This window comes from Dreissena polymorpha, chromosome 7, assembly GCF_020536995.1.
Source record: "Dreissena polymorpha isolate Duluth1 chromosome 7, UMN_Dpol_1.0, whole genome shotgun sequence".
Lineage (NCBI taxonomy): Eukaryota > Metazoa > Mollusca > Bivalvia > Myida > Dreissenidae > Dreissena > Dreissena polymorpha.
The window spans coordinates 31,197,579-31,210,362 of NC_068361.1; the positions used below are offsets into that span (position 1 = coordinate 31,197,579).

Below are 12,784 nucleotides of genomic sequence, written 5' to 3' on the forward strand. Positions count from 1 at the left end.
ATCGTGTTGTATATTTATTTATGTGATTATTTATGCATTTATTTGGTTACAGAAGCTCTTAAAAAAGACAATACAAACTCAAAATGATCTATAAATTGTCTTTTCATGATCAACGTATGAAAGTGAAGAATTAAATATACAAAGAAAGCTTTAACATAGGAAATTACCCAATGTGACATCATTGCTAGAGCATCAGTTTTTATGTTTGAAAGATCCATTTTATAAAATATAACTATATACGTTGCATTATGATGGATCTTCTACTGAATGTGTTTCATGTCCTACTGAATGAGTTCAATTTTATCCTCAATCAATGTTATTTCCTAATGAATAAGTTCCAGTTCCTGCAACTTACTAGGTCCATTTCCTATGGCATAAGTAATGTTTTGCTACTGAATCAGTTTAATTTCCCACCAAATCAGTTCTGTTCAGCTAATGGATCAGTTTTGTTGAGCTAGTAAATCAGTTCAACTTCTTTTTGAATCGTTTCCATCTCCTACTAAATCAATCTTAATCAATCCATGAAGACAACAAAAACAATTGTGATTTACCTCATCATTTTTGTGAACGTTCTCAAAATATAAAGGGCTATGCATAGCATCATCTTGCTTACATTTTGTACTATTTATGTTATAAAACTGTTATAGGAACTATTTAAAAAAAAAACAATAGAAGAACTGCTTCAAATATGTAAATACCTTATGATGCAAAAATGGATCTTGTGCCATATGCAACAAGAGTAGCCACAGACCCGACAGTCTGGTTTGAAGCTACCCCATTTGCTAGAATGGAGGGTCTTATAGATCATGAAACCATGCGTGACTTCATAGCACAGGCAGGAATGTGGTTATACTTGCTGCATTTGGCACAAGAGCCTTTCTCCCAGCATGCAGGTCCTAAAGTACATGTACCTTTGTTTACATGGATTCAATGGACAATCAATGATATTAAGTTCCTTTATTATATATACATGTTTTACTATCAACACATATCTTTTAGCAAGTATACCATACATATATATGGAAGATGCTTATTGTTTTATTATCATCTATTATGTTATACAAACTGTTCAAATAACAACAAACTACGCTCTCAAATAATCCACTAAAAACCAAACAAAGCCCAATGCAGCTTAGATAGTATGATTTAAATTTTGGGTAAGGAATGTTAAGGTGAATATTGCCAGTTCCAAGAGGATTTTTAGTTGTCTTAAAATTGTGGTTCTGAAATCCAGTATTTGGCAATAAAATAACATTTTAAAAACACTTGTCTTATGTTTCATTCTCAAATTGGGTAAAATCTTTAATAAAATACTTAAAATCATTTTAAGTTCAATACTAAAAAAAAGCAAAAAGTAAATATGAAATCAAACATAGCTACAGTTTTACCTGCTACATGCTTCAAGCTAAATTTAATATACTTAATGTATACTAGTTTCTACTATTCACAATTAGATAGAGTATCCTTAACAATTATCACAGTTATTTTAGACTAGCTACAGCTAAACATATGTGTTTCATAGGTTTTTAATACACTTCAATACACTTAAATAACCTTAATATTATTATATACAAAATGTAACCTTGAATGGAATCAGATATTTTCTATTCATAAATTCATTCACTTGTCAAAACAATGTATATTTGATAAAATTACATTCAACTTTATTTCTTTCAAAGACATTATTGCTTAGTTTCCATTTAAATGCCCCATTAATACTCTAAATAAACAAATATTTCATAAAGTATTTTGAAAAATAAAGTCAACACATAAAAAAAACAGTGTTCCGTATAGCAATAGCCAAAATTTCCACACTAGATGTAGTATGGTCGCTTCTTAATGGTTGGATATCATTGCAGGAAATACACATGGAATATATTGTCACAAAAAAATCTAGAATGTTGTATCTAGTTAAAACTTTACCACATCTAGTGTTGAAATTTTGGCTATTGCTATAAGAAACACTGATTTATTATGGGTTAACTTTATTTAACAAAATATGTGTTGATATTGAGTGTTAATGAGGCTTTAAAACAAAATTTCTGCTAGTCAATCAATACAAGATCTTAGCTTCAATATAAATTAGTATATCTTAATGATAACTGATTCCATTTAATAACTACAATTTTTTTGCACCATGTAACCACGGTTCAAAAGAACTTAAAACATTTCCCTATCTGGCTTAGAAGCAGCTTTGGCGGCATACATTCACATATTTATATGTAACAACAACTTTTGATTCCAGACATTCAAACTTTAGATAATGTATTGTATGTTGCTTACCTACAAAATAAATTACTTGTACCATTAAATATATCATAATATGCAAGTTTACAATACTAGCACAACACTACAATCACTTTAGACATTATTTTCTTTCATCCAAAATCACAACTATATCTTGTTTTATATGTCAAGTTAATATTATATTAAAGGGAGGTTGAGCATGAAACTTTTGTCATTTGTATCTGATAATTGCATAAATGTTACAAATCTGAATGCTTCATATTGACTCCTTCATCAGATACTTAGATTGACTCTGTCATGCACTTTACATCCATAAAATGTTTACTTATATTTAACCAACAACAAAAACAGAAAATTCACTAAAGCTGTTATTTCTCATGGCAAAAATTGGCTCTTCCTTTTACGGGGATCCCTCTCAGAGGTGGCGTATTCAGTGTCCTCATAGGCAGGGTAACTCCGCCGATACTCCGTATCCCAGAGGGCCGTCTGGCGGGCCATGCGCTCGTTGAAGTTGGCCTTGCGTTTCTTTTCGCGGGCAGAGGCTGTTCGTTGACGTTCCAGTGCTTTCTCCACCTGGAGCTGATTCCTCTTTTTGGCCCTGAGGGCAGCAGAGTATACCTAATAAGGGGAAAAATCCATTAGAAACTGCCATGTTTTTAATCAAATGACGATAACTCGATGAACAAGAGCTGTCACCATAGGATGACATATGCCCCCTATAAACGCTTTGATAGAAGTTATGAGCATTTTCGAAACCTAAACGCAGATTTTGAAACCTATATGCGGACCCTAAATTCAAGGTCAAGGTCACAGGGGTCAAAATTTGTGTGCATATGTAAAGGCCTTGTCCATATACACATGCATACCAAATATGAAGGTTATATCTCAAGGGACATAGAAGTTATGAGCATTTTTCGAAACCTAAACGCAGATTTCAAAACCTAAACGCAGACCCTAAGTTCAAGGTCAAAATCAGAGGGGTCAACATTTGTGTTCGTATGGAAAGGCCTTGTCCATATACACATGCATACCAAATATGAAGGTTATATCTCAAGGGACATGGAAGTTATGAGCAAATTTTTGAAACCTAAATGCAAAGTATGACGGACAGACAGACGGACAGTGCGATCACTATATGCCCTCCTTCGGGGGCATAAAAATCTTTGGAGTTGATCAACCTTACAATATGCACATGGCCACTATACAGGAATGATGTTAAACAAGTTTCATCAAATTCTGATCATTAGCGTCTAAGATGTTGTTCAGAAGGAAAGCACCTGATAACTGAAGGATGGAAATCAAGTAGAAAAGTTAAAATATGTGGATATTCCCTGCAAACTCAATAATATAAAGATTTTGCATTTATGTACAAAGTAGAGACAATAATTATAATCAATCCTTTTGGGAGAATAAAAATTTACATTCTGTAAAAGGTTTTCTTCAATGGAAGTTTGGATGTACAATGTAAATTGAATCCCCAGATTTTGTCACAGGTGAGGCATTAAAGTTCAATGACTCCCAAAATAGTCATTGAAATTCCAGGACTCATAAAATAGTTATTGAAGTTCAAGGACTCCCCAAATAGTCAATGAAGTGAAGTTCCAGGACTCCCTATAATAGTCATTGAAGTTCAAAGCCTCTCAAATAGTCATTTAAGTTCCAGGACTCCCATTATCGTCATTGAAGTTCCTGAACTTCCAAAATAGTAATTTAAGTTCCAGGTTTTTCAGAATAGTCATTTAATTTCCAGGACTCCTTAAATAGTCATTGAAGTTTCAGCATGAAATTTATTGAAATGAAGAAAAAGACAAACAAATTTATAATAAAAAGACCAACGTACTGCTGACGAGGCCCGGACATTAAATGTCTTCTTATCACCCAGTGTTTGGTCATTACTGCCACTCCCGTAGTTAAGGAATGGCTGCGGGGGTGGAGCAGGGCTGCTAGCAGACTTTGGCCTGCGACTGGGAGCGGACTGTGGTCGGGCTGCTGCTGGGTTTGAAACTCTGTCCGGGCGGCGGGGTTTGAGCCTCTTCACAAACACTTTTTCATCCACTTGTTTTGGTTTAAGGAAAGTTTTTCCAACTGAATTAGAAATACAAAAGTAAAGTATTCCATCTTATTGTACAGACACATTATGCTTATATTTTGTGTTACCGAAGGAAATCATCTGTTTTATTAAATAATAAATTATAGTAAAAACATTACTTATTTTCTGAAATGTTAAAATAGCACATATTCAAAGAATCTGCAAAACAAAAGTCAGACTTTTTACTTAAGTTTTGGTTGCTATGAGTTGTTTAATTTTTAATTGGCTTGTTCACAAATTTGTGTATTTCTTTTTATGTCATTGAGAGCATTTATTAACAAAACTTTAATATTTGGGGATAGTTGTGTTTACAAAGCAAATTAATCATAAGTGTTTCTCGCAGTTTGCTTTTATTTTTTATTATGAACCATAATTCTAAGGTACTAAACGCATATGCATGTGCTGCAAATTTCACAGTTAGTGAGCACATACTCTGTAGACAGCGACATGTTTAGGGAAAGAGATGATATAAGATAAACTACACATGGTATCCACTCGATGTACATGCATAGACTGAGTTTCTAAATTAGGAGTGTAACAAAATTTATTACCATGGAACTCGAGATGTCAACTGACCGACGGGCAAATTACTGTTGTCAAATTTTTAAGTGTCACATTGACGTACGGCAGAAAAAAAATGGTCGGGTCAAAATCGAGTCATTTTCAAATTGGTCGCTTCAAAACGCAGTATTTTGCGTCTATTGAAATCCCAGAAGAAACATCAACGACACATTTAATTACAAAAAGTTGCCTTCTCCAGGATCTAAACCTGTGTCTTTTGTTTGGAGTGTTGACATCTTAAACTATTTTTATTTATTTTGTTGCTTAACGTCATTAGTATTATTTTGCTTGTTTGAACATAACTGATGCATTCTGTTATGAACCTATGACATTTTTCATAACTGTCACTTTCCATTCTATGAACAGGCAAATTAAAAAAACTTTGGTAAAGGGAATATAAAATGAAAAGTGTAAGAAGGGAACTAATATTGGAAAAAAATGCAGAATTTGGAAAATAGATCAAAGATCAATACTTACTTTATTAAATAATGTATACAATTCACAACAAAAACAAGTCCAGAATGAATCAGAAGTAGTACTTCTCTTTCCAAATTTGAAAAATAGTTTACTTACAAACTTTTTTGTCTGGTACACTCTTGCTAGGCTGATCAGTGTTCTCTTTGGAAGAATATTTATTCAATTTCTCCTTCGCAAATTTCCTCAATGATTCACTCTGTTGCACTATTTCAACATCTGAACATTCTGCCCCCAGATTTTTTATTTCAATGTCTTTTTTCATGGCTTCTTTTTTCTCCAGTGCAACACTGTCTTCATCTTCTGATTGTGTGTTTTCTTCTTCGTTTTCTTCATCTTCTTCAGTAATGGCCATTTGAGCAATCGGAACATCTGTAGGTTTGTCAGATGTTGCAAGTTTATCGTCACTATCCGAAGATTCCACCTCTCCATCCCATGATATCGGAGTGTGCGCACATTCCCTTTCTCGTCGCAACTGGCGGTAATTCAAGTGCTCCTGATAAACTGGTACATTTTTTATCAGGCTCGACACCTTAAAGTTCCGACCATATTCTGACCTCTTGTACACCATTTTGTGTTGATTTTATTCTGAAATATACGTCATGGATAACAATACCAAAATATACTTAATAACATTATTATCATTTGACGTTTAAATTCATCTGATACTGTACACATACATGTACTAATATTAATCACCAGACCCTTGCATAAAAGCACTGTGTTGCACTTTTTGTAAATTCACAAAAGTACATTTCTGTATGATACCTACAAAACCAAATCTTTTGCTGAGAGTCCTAGTTAGGGCGGTTTGTAAAACATGCATGCCCCCCATATGGGCTGTTAGTTGTAGTGGCAGCCATTGTGTGAATACGTTTTTTGTCACTGTGACCTTGACCTTTGACCTGAAAATCAATAGGGGTCATCTGCCAGTCATGATCAATGTACCTATGAAGTTTCATGATCCTAGGCCTAAGCGTTCTTGAGTTATCATCCGGAAACCATCTGGTGGACGGACCAACCGACGGACCGGCCGACATGTGCAAAACAATATACCCCCTCTTCTTCGAAGGGGGGCATAATCAATACCACTACCAAATTACCGTTGCAATAGCAAAATTATAACCAAACAAAAGACCATACAAATCATTCAATAGTTTTTATTTAAACAGGACATTTTCACATTTGACCAATAAACAACTAAAAATTAAAAGGTACTGTCCTATATACACTTAGGAGAAAAATAATACTACTGACATAGACATTTACAGAACATTCAACAAAAAATTGCTCAACACACCCAGTGTTTTTTTATGGCAATTTCGGGGCCGATATTCGGCCCCATTCCCCTCCAAAAATAGTATATATTTTCCCCCAATTTTGTTGAAAAAATCCCCTTCAAAAGTACAAAAAAAAAACAACAATTTTTTTTATTTTTTTTTAGAAACAACTGTCTCATGATATATATATCTCAAATTCATTTTATAAACAACTAACAAGGTATTTATCTATAATGCATATGATTTTTTGTTATTATTAAGAGTTATATTAAATTAGGTTTTCCCAAATCAGTGGACTTCATGAATTAATTTTTTTTCCAAAATCACGAAGAAAAGGCCTGATGTATCTATATTGTTTCAATATATGTTGATAAAAACATTCCAATTTGGCCCATTTTATTGATAAAAAATGCTCACATTTGCCATTTTATTGATAAAAAATCCCAATTAAACTCTAATTGGCTTGGAAAAATGATACTGTGCATGATGGCTGAACTGACTGAAACTAATGTTGAACAAATCATTGATATATATTTAGGAAAAAGAACAGAGACATTCAGCTGTGAATATTACATTCATACATACATGTGTATTCATATAATAAATATCATTACACAACTTCTTAATTTTCCCCTTTTCCTAAAAAACGACATGTTTTTCCCCTTTGGATGGGCCCCGCCCCCAGGATTCCCCTATAGGTGAAAAAAAACACTGACACCATGTGAAAGACAAAAATATTACATGACGTAAGGTGCTGTCACTTATTGGTTTTACAAGACCTCATAAATGTATTTAAAAAGGACAATTGTGTGTTTACAATTATCCATGTCACTTTTGAGAGTTAGAATTTACAAAAACAAAATTGCTCCTGAACTTTAATAATTTAAAGAGATGATAAAAATCAAAACAATAAATAGATTTCTAATCTGTTTCGCATATTGTTTTGAAAGTGAATTGACTCGTTGGATCAGATAAAGGGTCCTGTAATTATATACTGTAATATTTTAGAACTGTCATGGGAGCTCCAACATTTGTAGCAGATATGTTTGAATGTCTGGTTTCTTTCACATGGGATGCTGCTAAAACAGACAATCAAATACAGCGATTTTTTTGCCCAATTGGGAAATGTACCAGTACCAGCCCAATTGCGAACATTTTGCCGAAAAACCCTGAAATTGGGAAAATTCACGCCATGAAGTCTTCATATTTTGAAATTGGTATTTATTTTTTTTTCTCCCAAATAATCTAAAATTCATAATTAAGTGTTGTAAAGTTGTCAATATTATATTCACTTTGGTTCATGCCATAGAGCTGCATATCAAAAACAAGAGCTGTCACAGGACAGCGCGCTCGATTATTCGAGTGCTTGACAGTATAACGTAAGCCATCAAGGGAAATTGTTCATATTCAATAATTTATAAGACGATCTTTCAAAAATAAAAATAGGAAAATAAAAAAAAAAATTGGGGGGGAGGGGGGGGGCAGGGGGGGTAATTTATTAGATGATGTTTAAAAAAAATATTATTTTTTTTTTTCTTTTGGGGGGGGGGGGGGGTGGGGGGGGTAGGGGGGTGGGGGTGAGAGGGGGATATAATGTGGGATGTGGTAATTTATAAGATGATGTTTAAAAAAATAAAATTGGGGGGGGGGGGGGGTAGGGGGGGTGGGGTGAGAGGTGGGGTATAATGTGGGTGTGGTAATTTATATGACGATGTTTAAAAAAAAAAATTGGGGGGGGAGGTTGGGGGGGGGGGGGATTCTGGTAGGGGCGTGAGGTATTGTTTGGGTGGAATCCATTGTAGTATTCAGGTAAGTGTTGTTTTGTCAAAGTAATAATAAAATGTGATCATAAATAAAGAAGTTATGGCAATTTAACCAAAAGGTTCAATTATCTAAGTGTAAAAGGGGCCATAATTATGTCAAAATGCTTGATACAGTGGTCTGCTCTTGTTTATAGGTTGGGATCATGTTGGTAAACAAGTATGCAACATATAAAAGCAATATGTCAAAGGATATAGGAAATATTTGGGGTAGAACGCAAACTTTAACATAGATTTATCTATAATATGCATATTCTAAGTATAAAAGGGGCAATAATTATGACGAAATGCTTGATAGAGTTGTCTGCCCTTGTTTATAGGTTGGGGTGATGTTGGTAAACAAGTATGCAAAATATCAAAGCAATATGTCAAGGGACAATGAAAATAAATGGGGTAGTACGAATACTTTAACATTTGCTGCATATTCTAAGTGGAAAAGGGGCCATAATTATGACAAAATGCTTGATAGAGTTGTCTGCTCTTGTTTATAGGTTGGGGTCATGTTGGTAAACAAGTATGCAAAATATGAAACCAATATGTCAAGTGACAAAGAAAATATTTGGGGTAGTACGAAAACTTTAACATTTGCACGCAGACGCCGGGGTGAGTAGGATAGCTCCACGATATATATTTCATATATAATAGTCGAGCTAATAACTACATGTTGCATTTTATTTAAAAACATAAATATTTTTTTAAATCTTCAATTAGGAATTTTATACAGCAATTGGGAATTATTTTTTTTTCCTAACTAGGAGAGTGCTGTTTCCGGTAATTTATAAAGAAGGAAAAAAAATCGCTGGAATAATTTTGAGTGTTTCAGTAGCTTTTGATAACATTTATTTTTAATAAAGACGAACAGGCTTTCAATCTAGTTGGTAGCATTTGTATCTGTAGTATCGGCCCCTTTAATAAAAACATTTAAATATTTTAAGTAAAAAAAGATTGAAAAACATACATGTTTAATATGTCAATCTACAGTTTAATGTGTATGAATTCTTGGACATAACAACACAACCTGCATTAAAATGGGTAATGTTTTGCCAAAATACTGGCGAGACTATGCTCCTTGTAGTAATCAGTATCATGTACACCGTTTCTCATAACATAGGCCCTCTTGATTCATCGCTAAGGTTTGCTACTATGCGCATGTTCTAGTTCTATAAATATTATAGTTTTTTAATCATCCCCGAAAACCCGATATGCTGTGAGAAGTTGGATGTGCTAGGAGAAGTTGCCGATAGATTTCGATGAATTTCATTAGGGCAAGTAAATCCAGTTCTATAATTGTTTAAAGGCATTTTTTAATTAAAATATATGTTGGTGTATGCAAAGGAGGTATTACCATGTATGTTAGAAAAATCCTGGTTATTAATATTCAGGATTTATTATATAATGGCTATTTAGAGTCGACGATGCAGGGATTTGTCCCATATTAAGCACTTTATTTACAAATTTCTTTAAAGGTATGCCAGTGAAAAATGATCTACAATGCATAAGAGTGGGCATAAATCAGCTGTAATAGTGAGCTTTTAAGTTTATAAATGAACTGCACTCATGTCATATCTCGACATCTTTGTACAGCACCATGTCATATCATTTTTTCATCAACATGTTGAATGTAAAGTCGAATTTTTCCACCAATACGATTTTTTTTCAGAAACTCTGGCGGATATGTTACTGGGGGACATTGGTTAATATAATTGTCGGTGCAAAAACTTTTTCACTGGCATACCTTTAAAGAAATTTGTAAATAAAGTGCTAAATATGAAACAAATCCCTGCATTGTCTACTTTAAATAGCCATATTTCAATAAATCCTGAATATTAATAACCAGGATTTTTCTAACATTCATGGTAATAATTCCTTTGCATACACCAAAATATATTTTAATTCAAAAATGCCTTTAAACAATTATAGAACTGGATTTACTTACCCTACCGAAATTCATAGAAATCTATCAGCAACTTCTCCTAGCACATCCAACTTCTCACAGCATGTCGGGTTTCCGGGGGTGTTAATGGAAAAACAAAACTCTTGTTTCATGTTTCTTTTAAATCATTTATTAATTTTGTTCACAAATAAGCAGATTTGATAAACCTACTGATCAACCCAAAGCAAACTAACACAAGTATGTGTAATCATAATATTGGCTTGGAATAAACATAACTTACTGAAAACCGGAAATCATAAAAAGATTGTCCTAATACTAATAGTCATTAATAAACAGCATATAAATTAAAACATTTACTGTCCATCATTTCTTGAGTTTTTTTGTCAAAGGCAAGAAACATTGAGGAGGGCCGAAACTATGAGATAAAGGATACCCAGAATTTGCATACATCAAAATGATTTTTTCTTTTTAAATTTATAGCACATAAATCCCTTCCTACTTTTTATATTCAGGTATTTAAGGACAAACTACAACAAGAAGACCCAGGGGGCACTTGATCACTCATCAGTGTAATCAGGTGTGGCCAGTTTCAAACCTGTAGTGAGTTCACTTACAGCGAACCTTAGCCAATGATCGTTCGTTCTGATTTGCTACGTCTTATTGAACGAGAGGGTTCGCTTCGGTTCGCGAACGTTTGCGGCAAACAGAGTGTTCAATAGCAAATGTGTGCTAATGTTCGTTAAACTATAGCGAATGTTCGCTGTAACTGAACGCACTAGACTTTGGTTTCGCTAGCAAACTACCACCCGAGAGGGTTCGCTTCGGTTCGCGATAAACCGAGCGTTCTATAGCGGACATTCGCTGTAACTGAACGCACTACAGTAGTAGGGGCATCATTTGAACAATCTTATAAATAAGGAGATTTTATTATTTCTATAACTTGCAACATAAGCAACAAATATTGCATGTACAATATCAAATATATGTTTGCTTCGTTTCAAATAGCGCTTTTTTTTTCTTTTACAAATCCGAAAAACTTACTTCATGTTTTGTCATTTTGGAACCGGGATAAATGGAATCTGTCTGAACATGATTTTCGAACTAATTTCGAAACATTTTCAGAAGAAAAGCAAGCATACAGCGAATTATGCACATTATAACTAGCAATTATATCATAAGTATACTTTTAAAAATGTCATCGTACCTGTTTGTTGCCTAAAAAGCGGCGCTAAATCGATTTAAACGGTTTCTTAGTTCATTTTCTTGATCTGTCTTCCATTTTGAATGTTGTTGTTGTGACCAAACAAAAGGGATGCAACTTTGAAATACAAGGAAGGTCACTCTGATTCTCTGTACCCTATTAGCGCAGATTAGGGCAAACAGTCTGATAGGCGATTTAAAATTGCATTTTAATCGTCAAATTAAAGATTATACATTAAGTATCTGGGCCGAAATAAAAAAATATGATTTTAAAAATTTAAGCAGTTAAATAAGGTAGATTAATTCTGAGTTTACACAGATTTTTACCAGTCGCAGATATTGAATTTGTATTCAAAGTTTTACTCAGTATGTACTTTTCAATAAATAAGTCTGCCTTGGCCCACAGGCGGTTAGCGTGTGGCTATGATATTAATTTGCAAAAAGACCATTTTTAATGAAAGATAATCAAATTATAACGAAAAATCACCATCTCTGAAAAAAATCACAACAAATATATATAATACAAATTATATACTCGAATAAGAATGTACTGCAGCTTAATTATGCATTAAATTCAAACAATCAAAACTAAACTAAAAAGAGCACATATAGCTTCAAAGTATTTATCAATATGCTGACAATTATGCAATATATAAAATAACGCGAAACAATAGGCGTATCTTCATGCTTCTTTTCTCACGCTGGGTATGCGGATACTTTGATAACAGATGGCACTTCGATACCAGACAACAACAAAAGCCACGCGCGAGAGGTAACTTCCTCCGGGTTTTTTAAAAGTTATATCATAAAGATTAGTTTTTTAGACAAGGAGCATGGTCGAGTTTATAAATGGTGTATCCTTTTTAAATTGGAAAGAAAAAAAATCATGGTAGAATGGTATATTTTTCTCCCCAAAATAGAAAATTCGGTCGGAAAACAGCATGAACTAGATGAACAGTAAACATTTCAACAAAATAAAACTACTTAAAAATATTTTAAGAAATTGTTTGATATTTCAGCATGTAGGGTAATCACTGTGCTTCAAATACTGAAATTTTGATAGTATTCAATGAAATATAAACGAAGATAGAGCATTTTTTAATAGGTGGTATTCACGAAGTTGCGGATACTTTGATTCCCGATATAGGGCACTTCGGATAACAGAGACTTCCAACGAATTGGGCACTTTAATAACCGAGTTTTATCTTCTACATGAAAT

General features: G+C 33.6%; 1 protein-coding gene across 1 annotated transcript; it reads right to left on the reverse strand.

Annotated features, from left to right (window-relative positions):
- Positions 1 to 942: 942 nt before the first annotated feature.
- On the reverse strand, positions 943 to 11,716 carry LOC127836984 (uncharacterized). Its single transcript, XM_052363661.1, has 4 exons — positions 11,570 to 11,716; positions 5,471 to 5,959; positions 4,088 to 4,332; positions 943 to 2,865 (listed from the first exon to the last, which is right to left on the reverse strand). Exons 2-4 carry the CDS (start codon positions 5,940 to 5,942, stop codon positions 2,623 to 2,625), a joined length of 960 nt encoding a protein of 319 aa, XP_052219621.1. The 5' UTR covers positions 5,943 to 5,959; positions 11,570 to 11,716; the 3' UTR covers positions 943 to 2,622.
- Positions 11,717 to 12,784: the final 1,068 nt, after the last annotated feature.

Coding starts and splice junctions, on each gene's coding strand:
- LOC127836984 (XM_052363661.1), bottom strand. CDS start 5,942: ATGGTGTACAAGAGGTCAGAATATGGTCGGAACTTTAAGGTGTCGAGC. Junction 4,333..5,470: donor TGTACCAGACAAAAAAGTTT/GTAAGTAAACTA, acceptor TTTCTAATTCAG/TTGGAAAAACTTTCCTTAAA. Junction 2,866..4,087: donor ATGTCCGGGCCTCGTCAGCA/GTACGTTGGTCT, acceptor TCCCCTTATTAG/GTATACTCTGCTGCCCTCAG.